At 45.6% G+C, this 11528-nt stretch overlaps 1 protein-coding gene across 2 annotated transcripts in view; it reads left to right on the top strand.

The window, feature by feature from the left end:
* The first annotated feature begins 5616 nt into the window (after positions 1–5616).
* The window catches only part of LOC119649285 (protein rogdi), a 77827-nt gene continuing 71915 nt past the window's right edge, over positions 5617–11528 (top strand). The window contains exon 1 of one of the 2 annotated variants that reach the window (XM_038051378.1): positions 5617–5917. In XM_038051378.1, the coding sequence (XP_037907306.1) occupies positions 5901–5917 (17 nt within the window). In that variant the 5' untranslated portion in view covers positions 5617–5900. The other variant, XM_038051377.1, reaches the window with a different exon arrangement.

The following is an 11528-nucleotide window of genomic DNA, read 5'->3' as shown; positions in this document are numbered from 1 at the left end:
TCATCAGAGTCCATGTAGATTTCCATGCGTCTTCCGGAATTGTTTTTTATCTAATGTAATTCCGAAATATTTGACCTCTGTTTCTCGTTTCTCTAACATTCTGGCCATCCAGAAGATCGGGGTATTTGTTACTCCTTTGCTGCTCGTATCTCTGTGTGCAATGTGTTATCGAACGCTCCTCCGATATCCAAAAACGCACAGCGTTATTTCTTTTGTTTCTATGACGTCCCCTACGACACCCGTCAGCTGATACAGTGCAGTTTCCGTTGACCTCCCTGCGGGGTAAACGTGTGGACATGGATGTAGTGAATTCCGCAAGAGAACTAATGTTTTAGGACAGTTGACTATGATGACCTATGACCTTCTCCGCCGTTTTAAGTACGGACGATGCCAGTTAGATTGGTCTGAAAGATTTAGGGTGAAAGGGTTCCTTTTTACCCGCTTTCGGAATAAAGACCCCTCTTGACCGCCTCCATGCCCTTGGTAGATATTCCAAGTATATGATGCCTCGTAGCACTCTTAACAGAGATCCTAGGATGATTCCTGGGCCTCTTAGGAGTAGTGCCGGGAAAATATCATTTATGCTGGGTGATTTCGGTGGTTCCGACTGCTCATTTTATTCTAGCTATTGCCTTCTGCCGTCGGATGGGACCCCGGGAAATGAGTTCTAAAAAGCAGATATCCTTGCCTTCCTCATTTCCGGTAAATATTCAATCTTCCTTTTTCAGACAGACAGAAGATATTGCCTTGTCTTTGGTTGTATAGCCTGGATGATTCTGTCGTTTCTTCTATCCTGGACAGAATTCCCTATAACTGATCGCCTTGTCAGTGTTTACCTCTGCCAGTCGCTGGTTTGTTTCGCCAAGTTGAAGAGTGTTTGTGCGGCTCACTGACCAGGGTACACCACTTGATGACTAGGCTATCTTAAGTGAACTCATATGCATCAATGGCAACTATGTTGAGGTCTTCCACTACTGTTTCCAATTCGATTTCGCTCCTAATGTCACCCCTCACCTATAGGAGACCCACATTGTCACTCAGATGTTTTATATAGGAGTCACTGCCTATACTCCTAAGATTCCTCATTATTTTGTTTACTTCCGAGTTGCCCTCAATGTCGAACCTGTTCATGTGATCCGATAGGGGTCTCATCGGATAAAGCCGCTCATCATTATGTCTGATACCTCTTGCCAAGTACTGGTCACCAAAGTTACTAAGGATGAATTCAAGAAGGTACCGACCTCTTCGATTGATCATCTCATGGTGGCGTTGGCATCATAGCTAGGGAGAAATAGTAACGCTTTCCTCTCACAGAACTTGCCAGTTTAACGATTAATTTCGGTGGGATCCGGATGTCGTTCTCCAGGAACTATCCCATTGCTATGACTGCCTTCCGAGTTCTTCACCCGGCTTCGACTGAGACTTGGACAGTGAGCAGGTCTGCAGTTAGGAACACTGAAAGACATACATATTTTAAGTTTCGCTTTAGAAGGATACAAGCTCTTTTTTCACAAGAGGACTCCCAAATTACCTGCACGCTTCTTCCTTGCAGAGATAAAGACTTATTTATGGGTAGGTGAGATCAGTAGGTGGTGCTAATTGTAGTCTGATGTCAGTTAAGGTGGCGGTGGGGTCTGGTTCGTCTGCTGAATACTGGGTTCCAATTGAATAACCCAGTAACCCGAGTTTTGACTGTGTTTAAGACTGTCTTTCGCTGAGTTCATGGCTCTCAAGTTCAAAATTTTGTTTTCATTACTTTTCTGTTTTGGGTACTCAGGGTTTACCATCCCCTGGCCACATCTTAACACCTGTACTCATTCAACCCTGTCAGGATAATCTCAACTTGGCTGGGGTCTCGATAACAGCTTAGTTTCAGGTTTCTCCACTAGTTCACCATAGGTTCCATAGCAAGTTCCTCACCACGTCAGTGTAGGTAGTCTTTGAGGGGGATACCAATGGGTAAGGTCTCTACAAATAGGAGATTTTGAAAGTGGGCATTTGTAACATGTTCCAATAGAACGAAGAATAAGGGTCGAATTTCTACTTTCTGAAAATGTGTCCATCCAATTAATGTTTGGGAGAACAATCTTTGGTTATAGATACGAAAAGATGAGTATCTTTAAGTCACTTATATGTTACCGTATCGTCCTAGCAAAAGCTTCGAAGATATACAGGGTGCGGCAGCATAACTTCCTTTTTTCAAAACTCAATAAAAACTATTGTATGCATCGGAAAATATTTATTTATTTTTTATAATGTAGGTACATGTCTAAAGTTTCTATTTACATTGTTTTGAAGATCAAATCTGTTAGGTGACGTCCCCCATTCTCCATACATTGCGTAAACCGATTTCTGGCGTTTGTCATGACTCTTGTTAGCATAGCAGGTGTTATGTTGGCAATTTCTTCTTGGATGTTGGTCTTCAAATCTTGTAGGGTTCTTGGACGGTTCACATAAACACGGGATTTCAAAAAACCCCATAGAAAAAAATCACAAGGGGACAGATCGGGAGAGCGTGCCGGCCATTCCAAATCGCCTCTAATTGAGATAAGGCGCTCTGGAAAGTGTTCCCTCAAAACAGCCATCGATGCTCTTGAAGTGTGTGCTGTTGCACCGTCTTGTTGGAACCAAGTGTCCCCCAAATCCAAATTTTCTAGCCGTGGGAAAAAAAATTTTGTAGCATGTTTACATACCGGTCCGAATTCACTGTCACTGTAACCTCATTTTCCTCAAAAAACCAGGGACCAATAATTCCAGCTGAGGAAATTGCACACCACACTGTGACTTTGGGTGAATGCGACGGTTGGTGTCAGCCCAGTAGCGCATGTTTTGTTTGTTAACCGACCCACACAAATGAAAATGGGCTTCATCGCTACAAAAAACAATAGCACCCTCGGGGACGACATCAAGAAGAAGCTCACACGCGTTTATCCGAGAATTGAAGTCACGTTCTGAAAGTTCCTGCACTATCGCCATCTCATAGGGATGAAAATGAAGATCGTCACGAAGAATTCTTCTCACACGAACGATCGGATAGTCCAAGGGCAGATGCGTGTTTGCGCGCAGAACGCCGTGGCGATCGTAACATTGACGCTCTCACTGCTTCAATGTTCTCAGGTGATCTAACGGGCCGAGGGACTCCAGTTCTTCCTTTTGTCGCACTTGCAGTTTGTCTGAATGTAGTGACCCATGTAGCAATTGATTTGCGGTCTGGGACGGGAGCCAACGGGGCTAAATTAAAGCGATTCCGAAATGCACGCTGTGTTGCAATAACCGAACATCCGCTTGAAAAGTAAACCTCAACGGCAAAGGCACGCTCCTCACTATTCCAACGCATGATAGCGACTGAACCGTGTCGGGACAAAACTTTACAGTATCCCCTCTTGAACGAGACCACTAGCGCTCCGCTATGACATCAACTAACTGAGTGGCGCGCATTTTAAAAAAGGAAGTTATGCTGCCGCACCCTGTATGAAAACCGCCGGTAACTGAAACGTCTGCCGCATTCAGTGTGAATATCGCGGAGGTTACCAGCTTGTCCGCCAAAAGTTCTGCTTTCTTGCTTCCGATTCCTGTGGATATCGCCAAACTTGGTGGTGTAGCAACTTCCATGTCCTTGTTCCCAAAAAACTTTGCCTTCTTTCGCAGCGCCTTTCATTGTCGTCGGTTGGGAACCCTCCCAGGTTCACGGTGTCCGGGTAGCATGGATCTGTTTCCACATATTGGAATTAGACCAGTTGCGTCCACCTTCCTTTTCTTCTGCTTTACCTGGTCGAGGCAGAGGAGAAGGTTCTGACAGGCGCGCTGATTGTCTCTTCTCCTTTCCGACTGAAGTTTTTCTCTGCCGAACCTTCTTCCCCCGTTTTTTGGACGAGTTAGGCAACAATGACATCGGCATGCTGGCCGTAGTCAGGTTTCTAGTTCCTCTCGTTAATGGAGTTGCTGAACTATCCTTTCTGGCTGACCTCGCAGTAGACACTGGGTGTAGGTTTTCCATTGAAGTGAAGAGCCTGTCTTCCATAGACTTCTCCGTGGGGGAAAATGAATCTGATTAGGCCTCCAAAATCCATGCCTTGGCCACGAGCTGATTTCGCAAAGTCACAGGTGGATTCGAAGACTGTAACTTTTTACCATTTGTAGAGTTTCCATCTTCATGTGTTTTTGGACACCCTTAGTGTAGTAGTAAACTACCACTGGCTGCCCCACTACGACAAGGGTAAGGTGAAGGGGATGACTTATCTGTTAGTAAAACTTTGATCCGGTTGGTGGTGCTAATGGAATCGGGTGTCCGTTAAGCTGGCGGTGGGGCGTGGTTTGGCTCGCCTGCTTAATACTGAGTTCAATTAAATGTGCCTAAAACCTGAGTTTAGATTGCGATTAAGAATATTTCTTCGTTTAGTTCACGATCGTTAAGTACAAAATTTTGTTTTCGTCAGTTTTTAGTCTTGGTACACTATCAGTGGCTGCCGTAGTTTTCAAATTTGAAAGGGAAAATAAGTCGATATCGACAAGGGCTCTTCAGTAAGACCTGGCGTCGCCTGGTACTTAGGGTTTACGGTCCTCGGCCACATCCGGACACTCATTCAGTCCTGAAGAGATAGTCTCAGCTTGGTTTGGATTTCGATAACAGTTTAGTTTCAGATTTCTCCACTGTTCTTATAGTGACCTCCCCACCACGTCAACGTAGGTAATCTTCGAAGGAGATGCCAATGGGTAAGTTCGGTACACTGTGGAGACTTTGAATGTGGGCATTTGTCACGCGCTCCAATAGAACTGGAGTCGGTTGAAACATTTTAGAAAGGACTCTAAACTGAACTCCGGAATGGTCTTTCCTTGTATCTGCTGTTGTGCAGAATGGAAGCAAAACTAATCCATTCAATATTTTGTTAGTGGATTGAGGGATCCAAAATCTGCATCCACTTGATATCCAATGGGGAACAACTTACTTCCTTTTATTAGGTCCACGGACCTCTCGTTTAGTTTTAGCAACCGAAGCTTCAAAAATAAGTACCGAAGATGGCTTCAAGGTTTCGTACTAGGGCAGAGCGAACTCGCCAGATGCTGCCTCACCTCAGCCCTGGGAGCAGCTTGACCTAAGCGGCTCGCAGATGTAAAATACTCATTTTGTATCATTCGCAGAACATGACATGCTTCGAACACGCTGCTCCCGGGGCAGAGGTGAGGCAGCGTCTGACGAGTTGCCTCTGCACTGGAATTAAGTCTTTAAGATACGAAGATATATCTTTAAGTTGCTTATACCTGTATGTTACCATATCGTGTTAGCAAAAGATTCGAAGATATAGAACGTTAGAATTTGATCAGAGGATTCTCTGGATGCACCCAAGTAGCGTGGTGTCGAAAAACAACTGGCTTAATCTTGTGTTGTTTAATGAAACCTCAGCAACTGCACTTTAGAAATCTTACCCTGGATTGTAATATAAATACAGATAAGAAGTTGTGCCTCAAGTGTCACGCTATTGTTCCATCACGTTCAATTTAAGCCCCAACCGCCTTATCGTCACTGATCCAACCCCGGTTGGCGGTTGCATCCAACGTTGGTGGATTATCAGCTCAATTTCGCCAGTGACTGCATGTTATCAGCCCCGGGCACTTAGTACAAGTGCGGGGTAGTTTCCACGGTGTAGGCCTATCGACGTAATCTCCATATTCTCTTGATTATTTGTTTTATTTGCCGCCTGCTATTTATCTAATCAAAATTCATGTCTTGTACGTTCATTATTCATTTTGCCAGTACAAATGTTTGTTAAATTGCGAAACAGTTCGATATTAGCCGCGTCGACGGATCGCCGGACTGCTCGTACTATCTTGCGGTCCCCCCTTTTGAGTGTTAAACGATTTTGATTAATTTAAAATTTATTATTAATTGCGCGAAGCAGTAGATGACAATGCCTAGAAGGTACGTACAAGGTCGTGATGTAGGAATCAATATTGTGGCGAGTGTGGATGGGGGTCGGTTAGTGGTGAAACGGCCGTGAATGGCGGGTGAACTGCTCCTCCTCGAAAACAACGATCACGTGTACGATATGATAGAGATTAAGTGTCTTAAGTGATAAATTCAGGGAAATACACAGAAGCGCTCGTGATAAGATTAAGGGGAGTTTTGGTGTGAGTGAAGAGCTCGCGGGGAGAGAGTTCAAGTAAAAGTGGACTTTTTTCAAAATTGAGTCTACCCTACTCGGACTGTGTTCAGCCCCTTAAATTTAAAATGGCATAAAATCTTGATTCCGTGTTTTGTCCGAAAATAATGAGTTTTTAGATAGTTTTTCGATTGATACCATCAAAGGCGAGATATTGATGGAACTCTTTGCCTCAGTGGGTGATAATCAGTGAAATGATCCTAACCCAAGTCATAGTGGCTAAAACAGAATGTTTATGATAACTCATACGAAATCTTAGTTCTTTTTAAGTGTTTGCATGCATTCACGATTATTCCTAGCGAAAACCTTCAAAATAATAAACTTACATAACTCCTTACCATTACGAAGCAGGGGCTGAAATTTTTCTTATTCGAAAGTGTAACTCCATGAAATTAACATCGACGTTCTCAACCGATTTATTTTTCAACAATTCAGAGTGACTTATTGGTTTCGAGTCCATTCTTCCCATTATGTATTATTCTCTTCATATGCGTGAAAATTGAAAAGTTTGGAGCAACTCTTGTCGTTATTAACAAAGACACAGTGTATCAAAACTACTTTTTCAATTGAAATTTGGGCCGTTTTTAAACATGAAATATAGTGAGTAGTAAAGTGAGCCTGGGGACTTCTAATATCAATGGTCTTGAGGTTTTATTTCCGGCGCACGACGAGTTCATTCTGGAGAGTCCTCTTTCGGGGGAATCTAGATAGTGCACTTTTGATAGTATCACTGTCCAAAGCGAGAGTTTTTCAATAACCGATATGCCATCGGCTAAATGCGTTTTGAAGCAGTAACTAAGGCAACTAGGAAGAGCAGTTAACGACTTCGTAGCTCCAGGAAGCAATAATAGACCGGGGGGGAGGTCTCGTGGGGGTATGTGGAGAAAACATGGGAGGCTTTGGCTTTGGTAGGAGTTTAACATGCGTCTCTCAAATACAGATGCGTATTCACGAAAAAAGCGAGAGGCAGACAGCCAGAGACGCGGACAGATAGAGTGGAAACCATTTTTTTTTTTGTAAATTCTGTTTTACACAAAGAAAACCAGGATGGGATGGAATGCAGTTGGGAGAGGTCTGCATATCATTCATGTTGGAAACTATGGGTGTTAGTACAAGACAGGACTATATGGGAAGAATTTATGCGGCAAGCTTTTATGGACTGTGAAGCTGTGTAAATTTCGAAAGCACGGTTTTAAACTTGGACCAACCTTTATCTTTAGCAAGAAATCCAGTGACGACATCAGTTTGCAAGCGAAGTAAAATGTCTTTACTCTGGATGAACTCGCTAGCAGTTTGTTTTTCTAAAAATTAGGTGTTAGCCCAAGACGGGGTCTGTCCTTATCGAGGTGCTCAGAGGTGGCGGCGAGGAAGATGGGGCGGCAACCCTATCGGCCAAACCAAAACCAAGTGGCTGACGAGAACCTCCATAGTGGTGGCACCGGGAGACGCTGTAATCACTTTGGTTTGCCGGCCGTGATTCAGTAGGCGAATGCTCCAAAGGCCTAATCAGGGCGATCAGACCCGAGTCTGCACGGGGACTCATCTGAAGTGGCAAATTGGTCACGAAACCTTACCAGGGGTATACTGGTACCATGGGAACCGGGAAAGCCCCTGGACTCACATACTTCGGGTAAACTCCTGTTGTATGTGAGGACAGCTCGGTTATTTGCGGTTGGCCCCCCTAGTGGGAGTTTCATGGTGGTTGTGGTTATGCTCAAGCGAGAAGAGACCTTCGGGCCTCGACGTGGTGTTGTGTATCAACACGGGTGTCGTACTCCATAATTCGGTAGAGATTTAGGTAATTCTTGCATACACCAGTATGAATGCTAAGCCATGGACTTGGTATAGACTGGTACCGTTGTTGCTTGTCTCAGCGGGGCTCTGATTGTGGTCACAAAATCAATCCGTGTCTTAAGAGGACCGTAGGATTAAGTCTCACGACAGGTGCCTACGTAAAACACCATGGGTTTCGCTTGTCCTTATTCGTAGTTATTATCAAAGCGGCATTTGATGATCTGAAATGGCATCTGTTGTATTTGGGTAAAATCTCTGAGGAATTTCAAGTCCAAAGCGTGGTCAGCCAAGGTTGTACCAATAATTTTTTGTCTCCTGGGTAGGTAGGTAGATGGCAGTGACCTCTCCGAGGAGTCCAATTAACGTTGTGGTGCGCCGTTTTGATGCCGGAAACACCTAAGACCGTGGCTGCCGTTATGAGAACAGGGAGACAGAGTCCAATCGGTTCAGATCTCCAGAGACAGACCGTAGCATTTACGGAGGAAAGCGGCTCCCCCACCTTACAGCTAGAAATCTTTCTGAGGTCTCCAAAGAATGGTTTACCCAGTCCGTAGCCTAATTATAGCTAGAGCTGAGAAATCGTAGAAAAAGTGCCTCAGGGTCCCCCCCTCCTTCTTCGCAGCTTCGGCAATGCGATTTATGCGGTATGGTCCCCTATGGGCCAGTGCTCCGTGTGGACCGCCGTAATCATGTATGCATTTGCTTGCGCCTTTCACAGGAGCTCTCGTGATCGGGCTATGCTATTAGCAGGCCAAATCCTCCTTGACTTGACCCAGGTGGTAAGCCTTCGCCATCTAAGCCCGCGGCTGCTAAGTAGTGCGGGTAGATTCTGCCCTTGACAGTCGCCAGTGAGACACTGTATTTGCGGAAGGACTGCCAAGAGAAGAGCCCCGCACATTCCCCTCTGTGCTTCTATGCCCGGGAACCCAGAGAAGGGGGCTCTTGAGCGTGCTGCCCAGACTGTGCAGCGCGTTTCTGTACTGCGCAACCAGATTCGAGGATGTCGTCACTAAGTACAAGGCCTCAATAGCCGCTTGGGTGTCGGTCAGATTGGCTATGTTACGCTTGGGGCTCGGATCACGCTCCAGCTATCGACAGACTTCCAGTATCGCCAGTACTTCCATTTGGAATACACTGGTGAAACCTAGGAGACCATACGACCCGGATACACTCTGTCTATTCAGGGAAACCCCCGCATCGACTCTACAGACCATATTTGATCCATCCATTGATGAAGAATACTGTGTCATAATCTTGAAAGACGCCGCGGGTCTTCCCCTCTGCCCTGTTTCTCGTGAATTTCAGCTTAGGTATGCTATAGTTCCTAGGGAAGGCCCAGATTTCCCGAGGTACTTCGTTTAGGATGTTTCTACGCCGTAGGACTTCGCTGTCCAGCATCCGGACTTACGTAGTCTAACGGCAATGTACGCTACAACGTATTTAATGTGGAGATTTAGGGGAAGGAGATGCAGGAGTATATTGAGAGCATCTGCTGGGCAGAACTACACAGCCCTAGTAGGACCTGCACATGCGGTTCTTGGAATCCTATTCAGCTTCGTTCTATTCTACTTTTTGCTCAAAGCCTGCCACCATACAATAGAGTCGTACGTTATGATGGGACGCACCACAGCTTCGTATATCTAGAGAACCACCCTCTGCCAAAGATCCCATTTCTTTGCAAAGGTTCTCTTGCAGGCAAAGAAGGCTATGCAGGCCTTCTTAACCCTCAGTTCTATGTTCACTCTCCCATTTGGAGGAAAGAACAAATCTTTGTTCATTCAGCCGTGGTAGGTGGTATTAACGTACCCTTGTCTTGGGTCCAGGGACCTTATAACTTTCTAAGAAAGGATGGCCTCTTATATTCCTTAGGCAGAATCTTACTGAGCCTCGCCGATTCGATGGTGCTTTCGATGTTCTTAAAATAGTCCAACCAAGATGGCCTCTTGTACTTCTTCAGGCAGTTCTTGTATAGCTGCCAATATTTATGCCTGTAGCAGATATTGAAGATTTCCCTAGTTAACTTCCTGAGGCTGGAGGGATCTTCATTCCACCACGGTGGCAGTGTCTTCCTGCTGTACTTAGTAGGGCACGAGACTTTAAAGGCGGTATCGAATGCCTCTCGTCTGTCGTGCCAATCTTGTCAATTTGCGCACCGGAGAGTTTGTTCTTAATTGCTTGACCAAACTTTCTCCAATCAATCTTCCTCGGGTCTCTGAAGGGTTTGGAGGCCTCTGCGGCGAGATATAGACTAAAAAGTATCGAACTATGATCTGGGAAGGATCTCTGGTCACACACTCTCCAGTTCTCCACCCTAAGAATACCATTGTCGGTTAGTAGGGTGGTATTAACCCTAACAGTTCTCCGAGCTAGAGAAATGGAAGGTTGGGGTACTGCCATGGTTACACACCGATAGGTTTGTAGTAATAATAAAATCAAAGAATGACTCACTTCCCTCGTTGATTTCCGAGCTGCCCCAAAGCGTACGCCTATCAACAGGATGGCCTTCTTTGCTGCTATGGTGCTCGTCAAATGTTATAGTTCTCTGGCGGAGCTGATCGGCCGTGAGCCTTGTATGGCGAGGAAATATGCACGTTCTCTGCCCCCGCCTGCTCCAATTTGACCAGCACTAGATCGCTGGAACTCAGGTCCGGCCACGGAAAAGCATGCAGACTCTTCTTCGCGAGGAGATAGTGTCTGCTGTGCTGTCGAATAAATTAAAATATTTGCTTTGGAGCCCTTTGAGTTTTGGTCACCTCCGACCCAAGGCTTCTGTATAATTGCGATGTCAATGTCTTCCTCTAGGAGGAAGATAAGCAGATTAGCCGAGGCACACTTTGAGTGCTACAGATTCATCTGCGTTACTTTCAGCATGATCTGCTTGCGTGTGGGATTCCTGTCCCAGTCTCCATCGGACCGTCGATCCTTATCTTCTCAAACAGCTCTTTGGCGGGGTCGATTGGATCCCGGTCGTCGTCTGGTTTTGCTGAGCGGAACACTTTCACCTTTGCTTTTCTGACTCCGAGCCGCACTTTATGGTCGACCTTTTCCAGTGCCTCCAGGCACTCTCCATTTATATGGAGCTCCTCCTCCTTGATAACAATCCAGTCGTCCATGAGAATCCTGGACTTTTGAAGGCGCAGGGATTGGACGAGTTTGTTCATATCCATGCGGATCTTCAACAACTAAATACGATCGACCGGTCTCTTGGGAATCTCGTCGTAAAGGATGACATTGAGTTTTACGCCCTCCCAGGCTTCGCAGATCTTAGCTACGCACGAACCGAGAAAGTCCCTAGAAAATTGGTGCTCGAGAGCTATAATGTGAAGCCTACAGACCACCTGAGAGGAATCAAAGTAGGCATGAATCCCGTGTGTTTACCTTCAGTTCCACCCACGATTTCCCGAGATGCTTGCACTCCTCCTCTCCTATTCTGCGCTAAGAGCTCTTAGGGCGACCCACTCGACGGCCATCTTGGGAGAGTAGATTCCACTACATGGCATAGCCCGCAATGCACTTCCGTCTTTCAATCACATCGCATACGAGTGTCAAACCTCTACTTCGATGATAGGACGCAGA

The sequence above is a fragment of the Hermetia illucens genome, chromosome 2, assembly GCF_905115235.1.
Source record: "Hermetia illucens chromosome 2, iHerIll2.2.curated.20191125, whole genome shotgun sequence".
Classification (NCBI taxonomy): Eukaryota; Metazoa; Arthropoda; class Insecta; order Diptera; family Stratiomyidae; genus Hermetia; species Hermetia illucens.
This window is presented reverse-complemented; position numbering and strand designations above follow the sequence as displayed.